This window comes from Diorhabda carinulata, chromosome 3, assembly GCF_026250575.1.
Source record: "Diorhabda carinulata isolate Delta chromosome 3, icDioCari1.1, whole genome shotgun sequence".
In the NCBI taxonomy this organism is placed as follows: domain Eukaryota; kingdom Metazoa; phylum Arthropoda; class Insecta; order Coleoptera; family Chrysomelidae; genus Diorhabda; species Diorhabda carinulata.
The window spans coordinates 12,664,175-12,687,416 of NC_079462.1; the positions used below are offsets into that span (position 1 = coordinate 12,664,175).

A 23,242-nucleotide genomic window follows, 5' to 3' on the forward strand; every position below is an offset into this window, starting at 1 on the left:
CATTGTACAGATCCGTCGTGCATTTTCTGCTCTACCATACTTATTTTTGTGTGGCATAGGTATCTAAGTATCTTGTAAGATTATTCCTCTGCGGGCTCTATTACCACCATATATATCGGTAGTAATATTCGGGTGTTGTCGGCGTTTTTTGAGTACAGCTTGTCAGTTGCTATAATTTTTTGTGTTTCAGTCCATTTTTTTTCAGTTCTGTCTCGACGCGAGGGTGTTTACTGCAACTACTGTTTACTACTTTGTCAGAGCTACTCAAGTTTTCAAAGCGCTATATATAAACACGGATAATAAGCTTTATAATTTCTGATATTTCATTGGCTATCTTAAAGACGCACGAGATTATGGAACAAATTATGATCGAAAAAAGAAAAAAAGAAAAGTATTCCGGTTCAGTGATAGTGTTGATATATATATATATATATATATATATATATATATATATATATATATATATATATATATATATATAGAGTGTAAATTGTAGTATTCATTACTTTCTATTTTATAAGCTAGTGTTCGTATCAAAATTTTTAAGTCTTTCAATTGTTTGGTATGAAGAGTAGTATATTATTATTGTGGATATAAAACACAAACATACCCAATTGGAAACTTTTAGTTACTCCCTAGCAATACTTATAAAATTGGAATTTTTCTGTTGGATAGCCGATAATCAAAAAAAAATTGAGTCGCTAATATTCATAGTTTGGATACTAATTGATTTTATACTAAATAAAACTCATGCTTTTTCATTTGGAGAAAAAATTTTTTCGATGCAAATTTAGTTTTTAATAAATGAGTGTAGGAATTCTCTTTGTGGTTGATTCAGATTGAATTTCGATAGTCACTTGCTGATTAATCCATTAATTCATATATCAGAACTAATTTAATTAATTAATTAATCTCTTCATGAAAAAAGACAATTTATTTCATTGATAAACTCATTTGAATTTATTATCCATAATTTCATATAGAAACGAAACTGACAGTAGGACAACTAGATTTTCCGTACTTCAAAAATCAACAGTCTATTTACACAAAATGTTTAAATAGTTCCTTCCATCACTTTATATAAGCCGTCGACAACCCGCGTCTGGATATCGTCATCGGGCTTGTGACTGTTTTGTAAAAGAAATTGTTATAACTAAATTTCAAAATAAAAATTTATTTCTACTATCAAAAGCTCATTAGCAGTACTTATGGGAATGCTCTCAATTCTTAATTAGTGGAAAACTAAATATATTTCTTTTTTACACATAAGCATTGATAAAGATATTGTTAGAATTTAAACAACAAACAAACAATGAATAGACTCTATATAGGTAGCCTCTAACTTCGAACTAATTTTTCAATCCTTCCAATTTTTGTTATACAACAGATTTACCCCTCATTATGTTTCTAGTGTTTTTTTGTCATCTGTTTTGAATAATTAAATATAGAAAACTCTGCATTTCTAATATCAACTATATTGCCTACCTACAATTGATAACTAAGTATGATGTACAAAGTTATATTACAAATGCGGCTCGCCGATATCAATTTTTGTCACTTTGTGGACCATATCTCCCAAAATGTTGTGGACCGTCTATAACATCCCTTTTGATTCGTCCAAAATCCTCTGTTATAAAAGAAATGTCGATACTCGAGGTACATTTGCATTGAATTGAATCTCAAAATTCATTCAATAATAGCACGGTAATTAATATTTGTCTTAATGACATCTCATACATAGTCAAAAAGTGGATGAAATACTAATTTGGTCATTATCTTTGGAATTATCCTCGTAACATTTGATTGTTTATTCATTTCGAAGTAATGGTCTGTAGGGATTGGCTTACTATCTCCATAATGTATAATATAACTATAATTTTCCAGTCATTATTACGCAATCGACTAACAGCTATTTAGAAAGAAACACGATCACGATGAAATGTGATTATAGTGAAGTCTTGAATATGTGTTATTAATGTATGTCGTTAGTGGTGAACAATAGAATTATCGGCAAACTTGTGTATTTAACTCAATAGTTGAAAGTGATGGCATAAATTGAAACACCGTTACTGGTGCGTGATTTATTATTTGCTAGATTAAAGACTATTATGGACTAGTGACTTCAAGTTATTCAGGAACTCTCTGGAATCCAATTGAAGTTTGTATGGTATAAGGAGGTAAAATTGAAAAGGTTAATCCAGACGTAAAAATATATGATCTATAACAACATTGATATTCACATATGGGTGATTCCGTTCTAACTGTGATTTTTTGTATTCAAAATTTCAAGATTTTAAAATTTAACTTTTCTAACTTTTTTATGCATATTATTCATCTATTTTACTGTAAAAATAAAACTCTAAGAGGAATTTACTACAACTTCAAAGTATCACGAGCAAGACACAAATGTCGGATTTTGAGTTCCACGGTACTGACTCATTTATCCACGGTACTGACATGGTAACTTAAGATATTAAACAACAAGTGCATCAATTTTCCTCAGTTTGATCATAAACATTAGAATTTATAAGGTAATTAGTTTAAATCATTTGTTACGACAAAAAAAATTAATAATTTATCGGTAAATTCTAGGAATGGACATGACACGGTACTGACATGGTAACTTAAGATATTAAACAACAAGTGCATCAATTTTCCTCAGTTTGATCATAAACATTAGAATTTATAAGGTAATTAGTTTAAATCATTTGTTACGACAAAAAAAATTAATAATTTATCGGTAAATTCTAGGAATGGACATGACACGGTACTGACATTCAAGTGATGTAGTATAAGTTTTCTTTAAGTGGCAAGTTATATTGTATAAAAATAATGTTTAAATATCTTAAGAATTATTCAATTAACACAAAATTTTTATTAATTGATTATTAATTAATGACTAGTACAACAAAACAATACAGGACATTGAATATCACAGTTATAATGGAATCACCCATATAGTTTTCGAACAATTATTCCATTTTTCGTCAAATTCCAAAATCCAAAAATTTTCAAACTATTTACCAATCCCAACGATTTATTTCAATCCCAAAATAATAGTAATTTTTGATTGATATTTCAAAAGTCAACAAACAAACGAAAAAATAGGAAAATATATGCAGTTTCTTCAATGAAATATTTTGGGTACAATCACGGGTTATCTTTATGAAGATTTCAATATTCACCTATAACAATGAATGAGGCAACATTTTTTTTTATTTATTATTACGAATTTCTATAACACTTTTTACTAATCATCTGCCATCATTAGATTGAACAACAGGATAAATTAATACATAATAATTTATTATTATACTTGTATACTACTATAATATAACTATAATATACTTGTATTAGTTTGTATGTGTCTATGTAACTGAATCTTTGCTTGCGATGTTTGATCGGACACTCATCATGAATTAATGTTATTGATAGTTCGGAATTTTGATACAATCGATCGATTATTATCAGCAGTTGAGGATTAAAGATTTTTACCTTAACTTGATGGTATGTACGTAGGTAACGAAGTCTTTGAACTTGATTTATGAGCACTTCAAACCGTGGAATTGATTTTGAACTTGGAGCACTTATTAAGGATTAATAATTAAACCCCAATTTTCACCTAAATCCGAGCAAATATAGCATCAACGAAATGTTTGGAATCGATGAATCGATTCTCCCACTCACTGTAAATACTCCTACAAATACAAAATTTTTTACCATTGTGAAAGACGTGAAAATACACTAATTTCATGAATTTGTATTTTGTATTATTATACTTGTATGTATGTAAGTATATAGATATTAGGGTATTATATACACCGCGACCTAAAGGATCGGGTTGTGTTTATCGACGGATGGTATATTAGTGACATAGTTAAACATGCATAGTAATATAAAACAATTGACTATTCGTTTCATCAGTACTAAACCTCGTTTTTAAACTAGAAGAACTGATTTGAATTTAACCTGAGAATTCTCAAGATTCCTAATTGGTTGAATCATAGCCTGTTTTACACAGCAATTTTGACATATATTATGATTGACAATTGTACAAATTATAAACAAATAGTGTCCACTTTTTTTACGTTATTATTATTTTTCTATTAAAATAAAACAGCTGCTCTTATCAGGACTGATTTAAAAATGAGATAAGAAAATGTTCCAAGTACTAGCAGACAGCATTCGAACCCCTAAAAAGGAGTTCTGTAGTCTTGGGTCACTCATCAGCTACAAAGAAGAGAACATTGTGATTTTGTATAAACAAACCTCAAATAATAACCAGAAAAAAAGGTATATGACATTGTAAAAACGTTGGGGAAGTCATCGAAAATAGCACTTTTGTATGAAATTAACGAATACAAATTTTATTTTTCAGGAGTTACTAGATCGACTGTGATTCTAATATAGAAACACTGGGATAATTGTTCCTTCTAACCATGGTTGAGGTTCCCCAAACATTGTAAAAACCTCGATGATACAACAAAAAAATATAATTCTACGCATTATTCATAGTTTCTTTTTAGAAAATGGAATACTAACTTTAAATAAAGTTGTAACTGAAATAAAACAATGCCAAGATTCACCACTATATAAAGTTACGAAAGAAATATATTTCAAGTAAGCCACAAATTATACTAATTTTCATATGAATTGAAAGCTTACCATTTATTTTATGGTATATACTGAGACAATCAGATTTTATAGATACCTGAAAAGTAATAGAAAAAGTATTTTGAGAAAGCACAACGATATTGTGAAATGGAAAAAAATTACCTAATGAAACCTGATTAAATGAGGGTCATACAAAATATGGATGGATACAATTATTGAGGATAAAATAGATGCTTTTCGTTTCTAGAGGCTCGAAAAATCTTTCCTAATCCTTAATACGAGATCTGGGCATGGAATTATTACAGATGCATTGCTAATATTTACAAGTGAGAAAACTGGAGATTATCCTGAGGATATAGTATTTGAAAACTGGTTCAAAAAAATTGCCCGGTGGTGGTGTAGTTGTAATGGACAATGCATTTCACTACAGCCGTATGCAGGAAAAAGTTCGATATTGAAAAAAAGATATGCAAAAATGGTTACAATCTAAGAGGATACAACTTGATATAAATAGATAAGAACATAGAGATTCTTATGTTACCGATGAAATTCCACAACAAAATAATGAAATTATATTTAGACTTCCACCATATCATTGAGATTTGAGCCCTATAGAATTGGCTCAGGTGAAAACTGAAGTGGCAGCCAACAGTACTGCTTTTAAACTAAAAGATAGAGGGGATCTTCCAGCGCAAGATTTAGAAAACGTGACAAACATACACTGCAAAAAAGTTAAAATTATTAAGTTAGATAGGATTGTGGATATAAAACCGATAATCGTTTCTTTTTCTAGTGATGACGGTGAAGCATATTATCGATGAATAATTATTCATTACTGTATATTCAATTCATTTAGTGTTTTCAAAGTAAACAAATAATAGGCAATGTAATCAATAGCTCTGATAAACTGTGAAACTTTTATTTGTTACAAATAATGTTTGATAAAAAATTATGCGAATAGTTCGATGATTAAACTGATGATTTTTATATTGATTGTTAAGAACTGAAATTGATGTTTTCAGAATAACTATTAACTATAATGGATTGTCTATTGAAAAATATGCCTAGTACCTACCCAATATGAAATATTCCAAATGAGAAATGTTTAAAATTCTTTGCTGGTTCAAATAAACTAATTGTTGATGTGTGGAGACTGTATTATTTATTAATAATATTAAAACATGTGTTAGTTGGGTTTTTAATGGCGATATATCAACAACACATTTCTTATTAATACAAAAAATAGAAAAAAACTTTATGTTGGGCGGCGTTGCCACGTTTTCGACTTATTTTAACATAATAAAAAATTATTTTAAAGATTAATTTTAACATAATAGCCCCCTCTCTGAAGGGATGCCTTCAAAACAGCTTATTGTAGAAATTTACTTGATAATATATACCTATGTTTACAAAGTCTATCACTGTATTAAGATTGCAATAAATCGATTTAATTGTCTATGTCTTCTTGTCTTGGTAATGGACACAAATGTCTGATGGAACGAATAATTAGTCCCTTATGGGTTTGGACTTCAGCAACTCTTGTAATGCCGTCTCTTCCGGGAAATAATTTCCTAATTATTCCCATTGGCCATTGGCATGGTGGATATAGGGTGTTTTTTATTAAGACTAAAGTGCCCACAGAAATAGTTGATGGGGCGTCTTTCCACTTGTACTGCTGATGTAGCTGAGAAATATATTGTCTTGAAAATCTTCGCCAAAATTGTTGGTAGAGTTTCTGGATGTGTTCTAATCGAGTCAAACGATACTTGTTGGTATTAGTATAGTCAATGTTGAGAATGGAGGTCAGAACTCGACCTATTAAGAAATGGGATGGTGTAATGGGTGACAAGTCATTAGGGTCATTTGATTGCGCAAACAATGGTCGAGAGTTTAATATACCTTCGATTTGTATCACTAAGGTGCACATTTCTTCGTAAGTCACATTATTATTAATAAGAGCTCGCTTCAAATGAAATTTGCAACTTTTAACGGCTGCTTCCCACAATCCGCCATGATTTGGGGTGTAAGGAGGAATAAACTTCCAATGTATATTATATTGACTGGTAGAATTGACAATAGAGGCCTGATTGTTAAATAAAAATTTACTAAGATCTTTCAATAAGTTGTTAGTGCCGTGAAATGTAGTTCCGTTATCGGAATATATTATTTTGGGAACACCTCGTCTAGATACAAAGCGTTTTAAGCATGCTAAGAAATTGTTGGAAGTTAAATCAGTTACTATTTCTCAATGTATTGCCTTAGTGCAAAAACAAACGAAAATAGCCAAATAACATTTATTAAGTTTAGCTCCTTTACCTGGTTTGTTCAAAATATAGAATGGGCCGGCATAATCAACTCCGGTCACTTCAAATGGAAGCGTAGGCCTAATTCTTTCATTCGGTAGGTTTGACATTGGACAGGAAAATGGAATAGGATTGAACTTGAAACAATTCACGCAATTTCTCACTGTTTGTTTGGCTAATATAGAACCACCAACAGGCCAGTAGAATTGTCGAACCGAACTTAATAGTAGTTGTGGTCCTGGGTGTAACAATTGACTATGTTTATGATTAAAAATTAGCTTGGTAAAATTGTGTTTACTTGAGAGTAAGATTGGATGTTTGATGTTGAATGGTAAGTGAGTATTTTTTAATCGTCCCCCAACTCTGATGATTCCTTTCTCATCAATAAAGAGCGCTAATGAGGCAAATTTATGTTTAGCATCTAATTGCTTGTTTTTACGAAGTAATTCTAGCTCCTCGGAAAATGATTCCATTTGAGATAATAGTATTGGTGTTTTCCAATTCTTCAACTGATAATGGGCCAATAACTTTGGTATCAGATTTTCGTGCATTATTGATAAAAGGCATACAATATGCTGTGACTCTTTTTAATCGTTGTAAACAAGAGAATTTTGTAAATAAATCACAAATTTTTGTATGTTGTGATATGACCAAAATAGTTTTAGATTTTCTTAGTTCTGGGAGATCGTGTTTAGAAATTGAAAAATTAGTAATTGGCCAATCTGATGATTGTAACAATAAAAATTGAGGTCCTTTCCACCAAATTGCACTTGACATCAGCATTTTAGGCATTATACCTCGAGATGCTAAATCTGCAGGGTTTCCTTAGTACTAACATACCTCCAATTTTCAATGTTCGTGAGAGATTGTATTTTAGATACGCGATTAGCAACAAAGGTCTGTAATAAATTGGGTTCCGTGTTAATCCAACATAGGGCGACTTGAGAATCGGACCACAAACAATAATGAATATTTTTTAAATTGAAGGCATTGACCACAGTATTTACTAGTTGTGCTCCTAGAAGACAAGCACACAATTTAAGTTTTGGAATTGTTATTGTCTTCAGCGGCGACACTTTGGTTTTGGCACATAGTAATTGAACGTTATAATTTCCGCTATCGTCAACACTACGTAAGTATATGCAACATGAATATGCATCTCTCGATGCATCGCAGAAGCAATGGACATCTGTAAGTACATAATTTGAATAAATAGCATTTCTAGGAATAGATAATTGATTTAAACTGCCAAGTTCATTCTGAAATCGATACCAAGTTTGTTCTATATCTTGTGGAATAGGCTCATCCCATCTAATGTGTAGGGACCATAATTTCTGTATTATTAATTTTGCAATAACTATTGAAGGGCTTAATAACCCTAAAGGATCGTAAATTTGAGCAATAATTGAAAGAATGTGACGTTTAGTAATTGTGTTTCGATGGGTAAATTGTTTAATTGTATATTTTAGAATGTCATTTTTATTGTCCCATTGGATTCCCAAAGTTTTACAACTTTCTTTATCACCTATATCTAAAATTGCATTTGAGATATTGTTATCTTTGAAGCCACAAACTACTTGAAAATTATTAGAAATCCACTTTCTTAAAATGAAATTAGCGGATGATAAGACATCATATATGTCTTTGCATAATTTTTGTAATTCTATTAAATCGTTAGAACCGGTCAACAAATCGTCCACGTACATGTCCTTTAGTATTGTTTCTCAGGCTTTGGGGTATTGATTCATATTGTGTTCCGCTAGCGTCTTAATACACTTGATAGCCAGATATGGAGCTGATCGAGTTCCATATGTAACTGTATTCAAGTGATAAGTGCAAAAGTTACTTTTGGGGTTATTACGCCATAGTATCTGTTGTAAAGGTCTATGCTCTCGATCTATGAGAATTTGACGATACATTTTTGATATGTCAGCGGAAACCACGAATTTATATGTTCTGAATCGTAAGAATGTTTATAATGTCATTCTGAACTTTAGGGCCGATATATTGTAGATCGTTAAGCGACCACCCTTTAGACGTCTTACAGCTTCCATCAAAAACTACGCGTAAACGAGTTGTCTTTTAAAATACCATGATGTGGTAAAAAGTATTTAATTCCATCGGGTTCAATAGTTAATTTAGTCATATGACCTAAAGTTTCATATTCTTGAATAAAATCGGTGTATAATTGTTTAAATTGAACATCCGCGAACCGTTTTTCTAATGTCTTAAATCTTCTAATTGCTTCGGGTTTAGACCTGCCCAATAGTTCTGGGGATTGTTTTAACGGGAATTTTATTACAAACTGACCGTTTTCTATGCGGAAAGTATTTTCGTTAAATAAAGACTCACACACAATATCGTCTTGAGATAAAAATTGATTACTACCTTTTATTTCTTCAATTTCCCAGAATTTCTTTAACTGGTCATCTTCAGGAATATGACTTGAAAGGTTACACATGATTGTTTTATTATTAATTGGAAGCGCACCTGTTACTATCCATCCAAATACAGTGTTAACTAACATATTATTTCCCAATTTTATTTTTTCGTTTAATAACAAATCCCAAAATATATTGGCGCCCAACAATAAATCGACTTCTTGTGGACATCCAAAACTGGGATCAGATAATTGAACATGTTCCGGTATCTTTAATGTACTAGGATTAAAATAAGCAAATGGAATATTACCAGTTATTACAGGGACGACTAAACATGAAATTGTATATTCATGATCATTAACGCAAGAATAAAGAGAAATAGAACATTTTTTATTAATATAAGATACAGATTTACCTATTCCAGAAATTGAGACATTGGTAGGTAACAATGATATATTTAGTAAACTACATAGCCTTTCGGTTATTATATTGGATTGAGCTCCACAATCCAGCAGTGCTCTTATTTGATGAAAATTGCCTTGGTTGTCTTTAATTTGACATGAGACGGTAGATAACAGTGAATTGGCGAAAGTTTCCGCTTTTAAAATCGTGCTTGAATTATTGTGGTTTACAACTACATTCATCGAAGTTGTTGTTTCATTAGAAGTATTATTTGCCGGGGGTACTACATTATATTCTTTGTGAAGCAGTGTATTGTGCTTCCTTTTGCATATTGTACATTTGCCGTGTTTACAATTTTGTTTATCATGACCTGCAAGTAAACAATTTTCGCATAAGTGCAAATTTTTAATTTTATGAATTCTTGTATTAACATTTAAAGCTAAAAACTGAGGACACTTATAAATTGTATGAGCTTGTTTACAATAATTACAGGACAATGATTTATTTGTTGATAAAAGCATATGTACTGGATTGTTCTTATTCTTACTTAAATTGCCTATGGATTTAGTTGATTGTTGAGACTCGTCCAAACATTGTAAAATGTCAGATTTTTCTTTCAAGAAATTCATAAATTCGTCCAAAGTTGGTAATTCAGAATGATATTTCATTTCTTTCCAGTCACGAATCGTATTTTTGTCCAATTTATTGGACACAATATAAATAATAAAGGAGTCGTATAAAATATCTTTAGTTAACTCTAAGCCTTCTAGCGATGTTAAATGTTTAGAAATTTCATCTAATAACTTACGGAATTGTATATAATTTTCTCTAACAATATTTTGCACACTTAGAATAGACTTGAAATGGCTATCGATTAAGAATTGTTTTTTATCAAATCTTTCACCTAAAAGGTTCCCAGCTCTTTCAAATGGTTTGTCTGTACTGTCTAAACCTTCAATAAATCGAGAAGCGTACCCTTCTAGAGACGCCTTTAAAAACTGAAATTTCTGATTCTCATTCAAATTTGTATTGTCACATATGATAGTTTCAAAATTGGTTTTAAATTGAAGCCAATGATGAAACTCTCCATCAAAACTAGGTAATTTTAACTTTGGTAATAAAACATTCTGAAGAGGATCAAAATTATTCGACGAAATTTTGTTAACTGAATTTGAATTTTGTTCAACGCTTGTATCTAGACGTGGTTGTGAAGTTTGTATAAATTGTTTCAAAAAATCAAAAGCAGCATAATATCTATCTTGAAATGTATCGCGTTCATTGAATTGTTCATCTAAGTCATCCTCTTTACATTCAGACTCTATAATCGATTGGATTTTGTCAAATTCATCTAATAAATTTAAGTGATTGTCGTATCGCATTTGTATTTCATTAAATCCTGGAACTGATTCGTTAATTTTATCTATGAATTTTTCTAATAATGTAAGTTTTTGTTTAATTGTACCTCTTTTACGGTATAAAATTGTGAGGTCAATATTCTCTATTGGGGGCATTATTGCAGTTTAAATTGTAATTTATTATCAAAAAATAACCTACGACAGAAAATTGCACCTTAATTGTGATGAAATAGCTACTTCAATTGCTTAACATTGATTGTACCTTCTTACTAGGCTTAAAATTGTAAGTAAAGTAGTAATTTGTATCTTTTAAAATAATTGCATGTGATTTTTATAAATCAAACTAATGAAATTGTATTATGAATTGCCTAGACTGAATAGAAAATAAATTGTATTATTATAAACTGTTCAATTGAAAATTGTAAGAAAAATACGTCGCATATCTTGTTGCGATGTAAAATACCGCTAAAATTGTCTTAACACATTTAAATTGTAATTTTTATTGAAATAATTGAATCAATTTTCAATGGTTTATTGAAGAGTTTCGACCATTTTCTGATTAAATAGAACAAATGATCCTAGGATAAAGGAAAAAATACAATAAAATAGGAATTGTATGGAAAAAGTACCTGAATTGCAGTCGTTCAGTCAGTTAGTCACTATCGCTTGTTACTTCGCTCGATATTTTTCTTCGCCTCTTCTCTGGGCCACTGGACACACTCGATTGTTGTTAAATTCCAGATAGTTTTTACACTGTTTAGATATTTTTCTATCTTATATTTATCTGGATCGAAGACCAAAATGTTTAAAATTCTTTGCTGGTTCAAATAAACTAATTGTTGATGTGTGGACTGTATTATTTATTAATAATATTAAAACATGTGTTAGTTGGGTTTTTAATGGCGATATATCAACAACACATTTCTTATTAATACAAAAAATAGAAAAAAACTTTATGTTGGGCGGCGTTGCCACGTTTTCGACTTATTTTAACATAATAAAAAATTATTTTAAACATTAATTTTAACAAGAAATCTATCGAAAAAATGATGACAAATACTTTATTCTGCCAAAGTGTATCATATACAGATATTCTTTATGATTTATTCCTATTTTAAAATCAAATAAGTTCTTCAATATGCAACATTTTATTAACACATTTTTTATTAAACTGATCTCCGTTTCCTACTGGATAGAAACTTCAATAAAAGTTGTATGACAAAACTGGAAAATGTTTATTTCTGACTTACCCAGCGTTATATGGATTCTCACTAATATATCTATGTTGTTTTTCTTCTGTTCTCAACACCGTTCCTTGGAAAATCCTTGAATAAAAATTTACACTTCGAATGGAAAATATAATATTGAATGAAAATAAGGGAGTAATTATAATTCAGTGTACTAATCCTATGCTATTAATCTAAAAATATTATCTAATGGTTTAGATATTATCTAAGCAAATTCACTTTCAAAAGTTCGTGTTTCAGCTCATAATTAAAACTGTTAATTCTTCTTCTATGAATAAGGGGAAAAGTATGAATCGAAATGATATTCGATGTGAAATTTATCGCATAATTACTATGGATTTGTCAATGAAATTGGTATCATGAACAATGTATAATAATTTATTATTTTCTTTTGAATTGCTATTGTTATTTCTCAGTTCTGATTAATCCATATACGAATATTGTTCAATATAATTCAACAATTTAAAATAATGTTTCAAATATTCCCATTATTACTCTGAACAATGGTCGATTGAAATGTATACTGATAGTGACTGATCGTTTTGCAGAGTTCCTATCACTAGGCCTTAAATTTAGTATTGAACATATAATTACTAATTATATTTGAATCAAAATATATCATCTATCGGAATATAATTTGTTCGTTTGCACCAAACGATTCCAACGAGGGTCATCCTATGAATTATTGATCTGACAATGTTTTACCAGTTAAGAATAACTACTACTACTAATTTTCTTGGACCTTTCGATATATTAATGCATCTAAATGTTGTTATGCTTTTGATTTTGGGTCTCTTCTGTTTTAAAATTAGTTTTTTTTTATTTTTAAAAGAAAGTTAAATTTTGACGTTCGGCCTTTTCTTCAAGTTTTTATTAGAACTTTGTTCTCATAAGAAAAATTAATTTTTACTTGGTCCCTATATCAATATATGTATATATATATATATATATATATATATATATATATATATATATATATATATATATATCAATTCAATTATTCATAGTTTTATTAGAATTCACAAATTTTACTTAAATTATTTATAATTTATCATTTATAGCTTTTTCGTTCTTATGAATGTGACCCATTTCTAAAAATTCTCTGTATTAGATTCCGTTCCAAGAATTTTTGTTTCTTTGTAATTGAATTTATGTTTTATTTTGATATTTAGAGGTTAGTTATTGCAATTTTATTTTTTTTATCGTATTGATGACCTCTTAGTCTACTTTCTAAATACTGAAAGGTTTGCCCTATGTAGACAGCGTCACAATTAGTAAAAGGGACTTGATATATGATATTACTTAGTTGTTTTTTGGTGTTTTAGATTTTAACACACACAGACACACAGACACACACACCCACACACACACACACACACACACACACACACACACACACACACACACACACACACACACACACACACACACACACACACACACACACACACACACACACACACACACTCACTCACACACACACACACACATACACACACACATACACACACACACACACACACACACACACACACATGTTTATGTTTGTAAATGTTATGATTTTAGGTCTTCTGTTTAAAAATGTTTTTCTTAATAATATTTGAAAGATGAAAATTGACGTTTCGAATTTTTAGATCACTTGGAATATCAAAATAAAAAAAAATGAAAATAAAAATTAGATTCCATAAAAAAAGTTAATTTTCCTCAGTGCCTACATCTCCAATATGTAGCAGTAGTTAATCAAATGAATTATCTATCTTTTCTATCATTTATAGCTATTTCATTTTTATGAATGTGAACTATGAGATTAGATTCCATTCAAAGAATATTTGAATCTTTTTACTTGAATTTATAAGATCCTACAAGTATCTAATCCAATATTTCATGGTAAGAACCTTAAAATACTTCACAAACTTTTCAATGAAAAATCATAACCTTCATATCTTTTGAAACAAATTCTGTATAACTGATTTAACGTCATCAGGTTATCATATTTAAATGTTCGAAATTTCGATTTTCCTAAATATTCTATTAGTTCTAAATTCTCTGGAATTTTTAAATAACTCAATATTAAGATAGTATACAGTCAAACCCTCAATATTCAATCTTTTCCTACTAAAATAACAGATATAACACCAACCAATGAATTACCTTACATAGTATATAGAATTCCTTCTTCTGATTGTGGCAAGAAGTACATTAGTCAGTTAAAGAGATCACTCACCAATTGGGTAAACTCTCAAAAAAGCGATAGCAAATTATGTACTGACATATATTCATTAGCAACACATGTCTACCATGAAGAACACAATATAAAATGCCATGATTCTGCCAAAGATCTAACAACTGAAAAAACTATTAAATACGTCTTCTTTTGGAAATAACATATATTACTCATAAACGACATATTACATTATACAAATATTTTTCTAAACTAAAATCAAGAACACCAGAAAATAAAAGAATTGATATTATACATCAAGTGCCTGGTACTGATTGTGACGCTGTCTACAGAGGGCAGACATCTCACTATTTAGAAAATAGATCATTTAAAGGTTCATCAATATAAAAAAAAATAAAACTGCATTAACTAACCTGAAATATAAAAAAAACATAAATTCAATTATAAAAATTCAAAAATTCTTTGAACGGAATCTAATACAGAGAATTTTTAGAAATGGGTCACATTCATAAGAACAAAAAAACTATAAATGATAAAAGGAACTTATATAATTAGTCACTAATACTCGATGATTAATTTTTTAGAAGATGAAGATGACAATACTATCAAGCCTGTTTTAATTCAATAGTACTCAAGCCAATAATTTGTTTATAGTCCATAGTTATGTTATTATTAAAAATTAGCCTGACGTGAGACCAGTAGAATATCTCTAGATGAATGGGGAAAAGAGTAAAAGCATGATTATTACTCTAGGTAGGAATTATTGGAATATTGAGTAAAGCAGTAAACTTAATCAGGCCAAATCACAAAACAAAGTATTTGCCTTTCAATTAACAATTGTGTAATACTTTCGGGTTATCATAATATTACAAAAATCGATTGAAAAAGCAATACTCAGGATCTGTCGTAGTTTTTGTATACTTCAGTGAATAATGTGTTTATGTCACAAACAAGGTTTATGACGTTTCGATCTAAAGTGGAGCTCCATCAAAATATAACCTGAGATTGTCAAAACTGATAATTATATAAATCAATAGATCATTTACCACCTAAGTAACAAAATATAATGAAATTTTTTTCTACCTTGATTATCAAAATTGAAACTATCATTTGCTAAAATGAAAGTGATTGTCTACCCAAATTATATCTAGTTGAATAGAAATTCATAAAATGGTATAAAGTGTAATGGTTTTCTTAATCATACAAACCAAAATTTTACGTTGGAATGAATTTATATACAATGCTTCTCACTCACTTAATCTATTTTTACAGTAACACTAAATTTATTTAACTATTTATTATTCACTAAACTATGCCCCAAACTTGTTACTAAACATTCATCTAATTCTTGACATACTAATTTTTTTAATCTCACCGTTCACTTCTCTATCCCGATGTGTTCGAGATGACATAAGATTATTTACTGACTACTTGCTGATTACAAGCTCCTGTTTATACTCGAATTTCTCATTAATTCGGATTCTAGAATGTTAACAAATAAAAACGCCAAAAAAACATACAATATACTGTAAAGACAACATGAAAACAGTATTCAAAAAGCGTAAATGTTTCTTATGGGATTTGCTTACCGCATCTCCCAAATTTTAGATTCTGAAAACATGATAGAACAGTACCGGCTTCATGATCTACGTCAGTGGACAAGTTCGTAAGAATGCATGTTGCTTAGATTGATGAGATCCTCTCCATAACTTAAGTATAACTTTTCTAGTTCTAGCATTTTTATGTCCAGCTTTATTTTAGGGACGTTAGAATTTGTGTATTTCTTTTGTTTTGTTGTTGCATGGCTTAATTTTTTGTCGCATTAGAGACTTCTCAATCTTATATCCAAATAATGATGTGTCTCTCTAAAGTAAACAGGAACATGATTATTACGATGATGTTCATGAACTTAATACAAATAGAAATTCCAAAGGGTTGGCCTAGTTTGAATTTCAGATATTAATAACTCACAATCAATTATCTTATTTTGCGATGTCATTTTATAAAAACTACAGCGTATAGATTGGTTGGACTCCATACTGAATAAAAATATAAACATGACGCACCGCTCAAAAAAACGAACAAGATCGAAGCGCTTTTGCAGTGTGAAAATATTCATTTAAAGTCTATACTCAAAAAGATTTTCTGAAACCGCTGGAGCAGCATCGCTCGACGCTCACCGCTTGAGCGTTGCCAATGTGAACGCACACTAATACTATTATTACACGACAACCATTCCCCTACTAATTGTTACCATAGTAGCAACGCTATTCTCCTGTCCTGTTACGTTTTGTCAATGTATATCTACTCGTATATAATTTGTGCTACAGTTTTTTTTTTCTTTTCTCTTTAGAATAGACAAAACAGTGCGGTGTTTTTCGAATTTACCTTATTCAATTCGTTTACACGTGAGCCTAAGTCGATGTATAGCATCGACTTCTTTTTCAAGTTATTCGACACGAATAGCTATCATATTCAATCTAAATATATCTGGAATGCTTTCCCATTATACTTATAATTGTCAAAAATTTTGAACTCATTTTCAACGAGAAGTAACATCAAATTATTTGGGTTTCAAATTAGTTCTAGGGTATTATTTTTTGAGTTTTTTATTGACAACTATAAAAAAGTTAATACTTCCATAACATGTAGAAGTTCCTTCCCCATTTTAATTTTTTAATATGATTCTATCTCCAATGCTCTCAGTATTCTGATGATTTTTCAAAATTAACTTTTAAGCTTTTCGTAGGGCTAACATCTTTTAGTAATCCTGAATATCAATTGGTTCTGAATACTCTGTTTATGAACACTCTACGAACAATAACAATCAATAACGCAATCACCATGCGAGCGAAAGAAGATGATTTTATCTTAGGATTAAATCAACCTTTTGAGTTTGAGAACAATTTTCTGTCAATTTTCTGATTAGTTAGAGGATCAACTTTTAGAAAAACTGGATGCTTGCCAGCTCTACTGGATTGTTAACTTTAATTCAACCAATCTTTCAGTCGACTCAAACCTAATCTATTTGCGAATATCAAATCGGTTTACACAATCTCAACTTACCATTCACGGTTTGTTTTTGTTTAATTAAATAATGTTTATAAACTGTTGTGAAATACTTCCTTATCCCAAAGTTTTTATCAAACTTTTAACTAATTATGACATAATTTTTGAAATTTGACATGTGAATTCAAAACATCATCATTATCTTCCACGTGAATATCATATCAGCCACAGATATCCTTGTATTTGATAAGTAATAGAATTGTACTTACATTTAAATATAAGAGTTATGAATGTACTATATTATACATATTTCCATCTAAAAAGAAGAAATAGATACCTAGTATAATTCAAAAGCACGGTGTGGGGTTTAACCGGACCCCCAGTCAGATTTTATTTTTTCTCACGAAAATAATTTAATAAATTTCAGTGAATGACTAAAAATTATTAGAATTAGCAAAGCAGAGAACTGAAAATTTACGAGAATATCCTAAAACTTGATTCTTGATAATAAGACATGTATGAATTTCACTATTATAGAATTAGATTGAAGGTTGACGTAAGAAGTAACAAAGTTACAAAGGTGCGGACGAAAATACTTTCACATAACGAAGTTGACCAATAGAGGGAAGAAGTAGAAGCTGACCAATAGAGGGAAGAAGTATAATGTTTCATTGATACAGGAATATGGTGTGAGACAGGAAACTCAAGTGTCTCTTAGCAGAAGTCTAAGAATAATGAACATGTCGAAATGCAGTGGATGCAAATACAAAAAGTATTGGAGAAGGTTACAAAACAAACGCTAGGCAGGAATCTAGCAAAACGGATTAAACTAGAAACTGTCCCGACAGAAACCAAAGAAGTATGTATTTAGAAATCCGAAAGAACACTAAAAAGGTACTCTCAGGTAGAGAAAGAGAATACACATGCGCAATAGAAGACAAAATATTGAAGAAACCAAGAATTAAGAAGTTTTTACCAAAAGATCGTAAAATCGAGAGACGCCTGAGTCAATTATCAAGTATCTTATTTTTAGGATTGAGGAAAAAGGTTTTTGATAGACATGAGAAAGTTAGAAAATAGGCTCAATACTTTGAAGGAGTATCGAATGAACAATAGGACGGAACGAAACAAGAAAAAGAAGGGGAAATAGAAAATAAGGATATCGGGGTGTAGCCGACTGATACAGAAATAATGGAAAATTTTGAATGAAGAGCAAATTCCTGAGAGATAGAATAATGATATATTTTGTCCTTCCTTTAAGAAGTGAACATGAAAATAGATGTGAAAGTTATAGAGGTATGTCATGTCTAGATGTGTGTTGAAAATTTTTCCTGAAGTTCTCAGAAACAGAAAAATAAATGTCAGTGTTAAAGTACCAAAGTTTCAAGACAGGAAGAGGATTAACGGATTAGATATAAACTCTTGGCACGTTCATAAATTGAGGCTATGAGTGCAATCTAGATCCATAATATGTTTTATATTTTTAGTAGGTTTATGACAAGATAGGAATAGAATCTATATTGCCTTCAATTTACTAGGACTCCCAGAAAAATTCAATAATTGACGGGATTGTATTAGAGAAATTTAGGGTTGAAAAAAGGGATGGATACTAGGATATCCAATATCGATAATCTGATAATGGGAAAAAATAATTGAGATAGGATTATAGAAGCAACAGGGCCCATTAATCACTATAAACAACCAATAATGGCATATGCAGATGATTTAGCTTCATAACGTGATCAAAGAAAAAAATGGAAAGATCATTCTGTAAACTAGAAGCTGTAAGAAATTCTTGATTAAAAATAAACTTATAGAAATCAAAGTATGTGGTATTAAGACAGAATGTGATTGTTAGAAAGGAATACATAGAGATTAACGACGGAGGAGAGAATATATACGAACGAACAAGTTTCGAATATCTGGTAGCAGCACTGCCAAAGAAAAATGAAAATTGGATGGAATTGAATAGAAGAGTAGCCAAAGGAAGCAAAGCCATGGATTCATCAAGAAAGTTGATGAGATCGAAAGAATTATGTAGAGCAACCAAAATTAGAATAAACCAGACAATAATACGACCAACAGTTACATACGGAATTGAAATATATGTTTTAACAAAGCTGAAGGAACAAAACTAGTTATAAGGAAAAGGCAGATGTTGAGGAAAATTTTTGAGGAAATACAAACAAATGAGAGACGCTGGTGAAGAGAAAGTTACGGTTTTGTATGAATATCAATTAATAACAATTTATATAAAAGGTCGGACAGTAAGATGGTTGGAGCATACTAAAAGAATACCGGAAAATATATCCGCTAAAAAGGGGAGTGCGAAGGAGATACAAGACAAGCAGGCAGGGTAAAAACTAATTTTCCGGAATCCTGACCACAAACAATGGATCATCAAAGAGATAGGAGAGTTATCAATTATTGGACAGTTGATTATTTGAATACATTCTTAATACTTAAGTTCATTAACAGAGATGATCAGCGAATCGGTCATATAGTACACAAATTTAACCAAAAAAGCTCAATTATCATACTTCAATCAACGATCATGAACGCTTTTTGAGTAGAGGGAATGTCGGAGACCAGAATTCTCAAGGAAACCTCCACAGATAGATCACTGACAATCTGTTCAGTTGAAGACTGGAATTATGCAGGAACCTCTTACAGAATTTAGAAGAAATGATTATGGGATAAGTTGATTATTAGGTTGACGATTTGGTCACTTAGCAATCAGCCCCTGTGGTGGCTCTTCAGTTAATCCAACACAGAGCAATTGATCAGTTGTTTATTGAATCGAAGACCTGAAACTAGTGAAATTATTGATACCTGTCTTGTCAAACTGTTAACTTATGTTTAGTATGTATGATTACGGTTATTTACTGTGAATTCCATGCTAATAGAGAAGGATCAATTCCACTTAGTTGGGCAATGTCAATTGGTTTATTTATCGAATGGTCCGGCGAAGGCAATTCCGAACTTCTTTCAGATTCATGAGTTTCAGTTTTAGAGCGCGTGTGATGATTCCATTACATGAACTGACTGATATATTTTCTATTACAATCTTAACATGGAAAGTGTCTTTTCTTCCACTTTAGATAATATAGATCTAAATATTCAAATTATTTTTCCATGATTCTGAAATTGTTATGTTGATTTAGTAGGTAGTTTGGCGAGTCTAGGAGTGATCTCTCTTATCAATGAGAAGGGATCGCAAAACGAACTTTTCGTTGTCTTCCATTTCTCTGGTAAATTGTAGATGAGGATCATAATTATTATCAAAGATTTCATTGAAGCTATCACTGGGTAATAAAAAGATTTGAAAGCACCCATCGATGATACAAAAGTAATCTTTCTTAATATTGGGATAATCTTTAACAAGCTTGTAAAAAATAGACATTACTTAAAAGTGGAAGAACATCAAAACTAGACAAAGCAACGTGTGGTAGAATTTTTTTAATTATTAAATTGTAGACATCAATTAGAATTTCTGTTAGAAATTGGGCTATATTTTATAGTATGATAAAATGGAAGCTGATATAGATCTAAATAATTAGTTGGATGTTTGACTCTAGGGAAAAAATCTGTGAACAATACAATCATAGCTAATAAGTTCATTTCTCATGGTCTCATCAATCTCCTTATCAATAAAAAGTGATTCAATTGATTGGAAATTTTTTCAAAAAACTTTTTTGTCTTTATAAGGTGGATGTTAAAAACAAATCAAGTGATTAGGTTTTCTATTTTCTCTTATCCATTGTCAGAGTCAACGTTCTTTCTTTATGTACTAGATTTGTTTTATATAGTGATCCCATGTGATTGGTGGTTACTTTCAGAAATTTTTCTCGTGCTTTCTCCCGTTCCTCATATAGGTACCATTCTAGTTTTGTGGTTTAAACTCTTTCTACTATGGGCTTATCGTTTAGTTTCTTTCATATTTCATATTTTGTCTATTTTTGTCACTACCTGCAATTTACTCAGGTACTTACTCGGTTAGTATACAGCTTTCGTAGTCAAGTCAGTTTTTTTCCTATATTCGTTCATATACTCTGGGAGAATACTCAGTACCTTGGTGAATATTGGGGTACCTCTTCTCTCCTCACTTGTAAATGGGAACAGTAATACCTATTTTTCAATGAATTAGTACTTCTTATTTTCGTGCTGTATTACATATTGCTGAGCTGCTCTTTTGTACCACAGTAACACCATATCCAGCTGTCTTTTCCCTCCAATTTTACCCTATCCTCTTGTATTTTTCCCTGATCAAGCTTCTTTTACTTTTCAACGATCTATTTTGGAAGAACCTCTTCCATCTCTTTATTATATTATATTTATTTTTATATATATTTCCATTTCCATTTATGATTTAACTGATTTTTGGAAATCTAGTGTGAATCAGCGCCTCAAGAAAAAAAGAGTTATTATATTGACTACATATTTATTGTTTTGAGTAGTATTTTAAGAGTGTTAGGAACGAGGATACTCTCTAAAGGAGAGTAGATTTGAGATGAGTGGTGAAAATTTGCATATATTGGTGTATTGTAGATGGGATATATACATCAACCACAGACGAAAACTTATATCGGCGGCGATCTACCTCACCAAATTTGGAAAGTGAATTTTTTCAAACGAAAATAGACATGTTCCATATTTTCATTTCACAATCACAAAGAAACTGAGTTTTTCCTTCAGTTCATGACCTCACTGTATATTTCAATTGATGAAAAGTATTCAAAAGAATATCAATCAAAGAAAAATATTGAACCAAAACAATGATCAATGCGTGATCAGCACATGAACATCCCGGGCGCAACGCTGTGCGGCATCGTTATTGGTCCAAATGAGTGGCACCATAATATATAACAAATAAAAAGCCGGTATCATATTATCATACTGAAATGAGATTATTTATATTTGTCTATTGTCTATAATCACCTTACTACTTTAATTAATTTTTCATTTCAAATTAGCACTTTTCCCAATTGTTTTGAGACGGATATAATTGTACTTCTGCATAAAAGAGGAGATAAAAATTAATCATCGAATTATCACCCAATTGCACTCCTTTCCACGTTGTCTAAAATCATTGAAAAATTGGTCAGAGAGAAGCTTTTATCATTCCTGTTTAAATATAAAATACTTACTACTCATCAATTTAGGTTTTTAAGTAACAAATGTTATATCCTCCCTCCTCAATAATGTGTACTCTGTCCTAAACAGCCATCGCCCCAGTGCAACAAAATTTTTCTGAGGCTTTCGATTGTGTTAATCATAATACAGGAAACTTGTAGCTACCCTCAATAAACCTATACCATCGAAATAGACGTTGGAAAAGTATTGGTCCTCATTGTGGTCAACTCCCAAACTCCACAAGAGAAATGTCGACTGGGTATCAGCCGAAGAGATATGATTAAATATTGTTCCGATGCAGTTTGATGATTTCACACAGAACCCAGAAGATACTCCAACGTTTTTAGCACTGGGTTCCACTCATTTGCTTCCAAAGAGCTCTTCAGACGGATGACCCCACTCAGTACAGACCTATCACGTGCCTACCCACTTATATAAGATACAGCTTGTATCACTAACAGAATTTATGGGCACGTCTAGGTAAATTACATCTTAGTAGAGGAACAGATAGGTTGCAGAAGAGATCACCAAGGGTGTAAAGAACAACTCATCATGGACTATGTGATACTTTGGCAAGCACACAGAGAGATCATCGGAATATACACACTACTTTCGT

General features: G+C 30.8%; 3 protein-coding genes across 4 annotated transcripts in view; 1 reads left to right on the plus strand and 2 right to left on the minus strand.

Annotated features, from left to right (window-relative positions):
* Positions 1-1,882: 1,882 nt before the first annotated feature.
* The window catches only part of LOC130891099 (sodium-coupled monocarboxylate transporter 1-like), a 61,540-nt gene continuing 40,180 nt past the window's right edge, over positions 1,883-23,242 (plus strand). The window contains exon 1 of one of the 2 annotated variants that reach the window (XM_057795657.1): positions 1,883-2,191. The gene's annotated coding sequence lies outside the window, so the exon portion shown is untranslated. The remainder of the gene's footprint in view (positions 2,192-23,242) is intronic. The other variant, XM_057795654.1, reaches the window with a different exon arrangement.
* On the minus strand, positions 7,724-8,623 carry LOC130891515 (uncharacterized). Its single transcript, XM_057796324.1, has one exon. It carries the CDS (start codon positions 8,621-8,623, stop codon positions 7,724-7,726), a length of 900 nt encoding a protein of 299 aa, XP_057652307.1.
* On the minus strand, positions 8,971-11,079 carry LOC130891516 (uncharacterized). The gene has a single exon (XM_057796326.1). It carries the CDS (start codon positions 11,077-11,079, stop codon positions 8,971-8,973), a length of 2,109 nt encoding a protein of 702 aa, XP_057652309.1.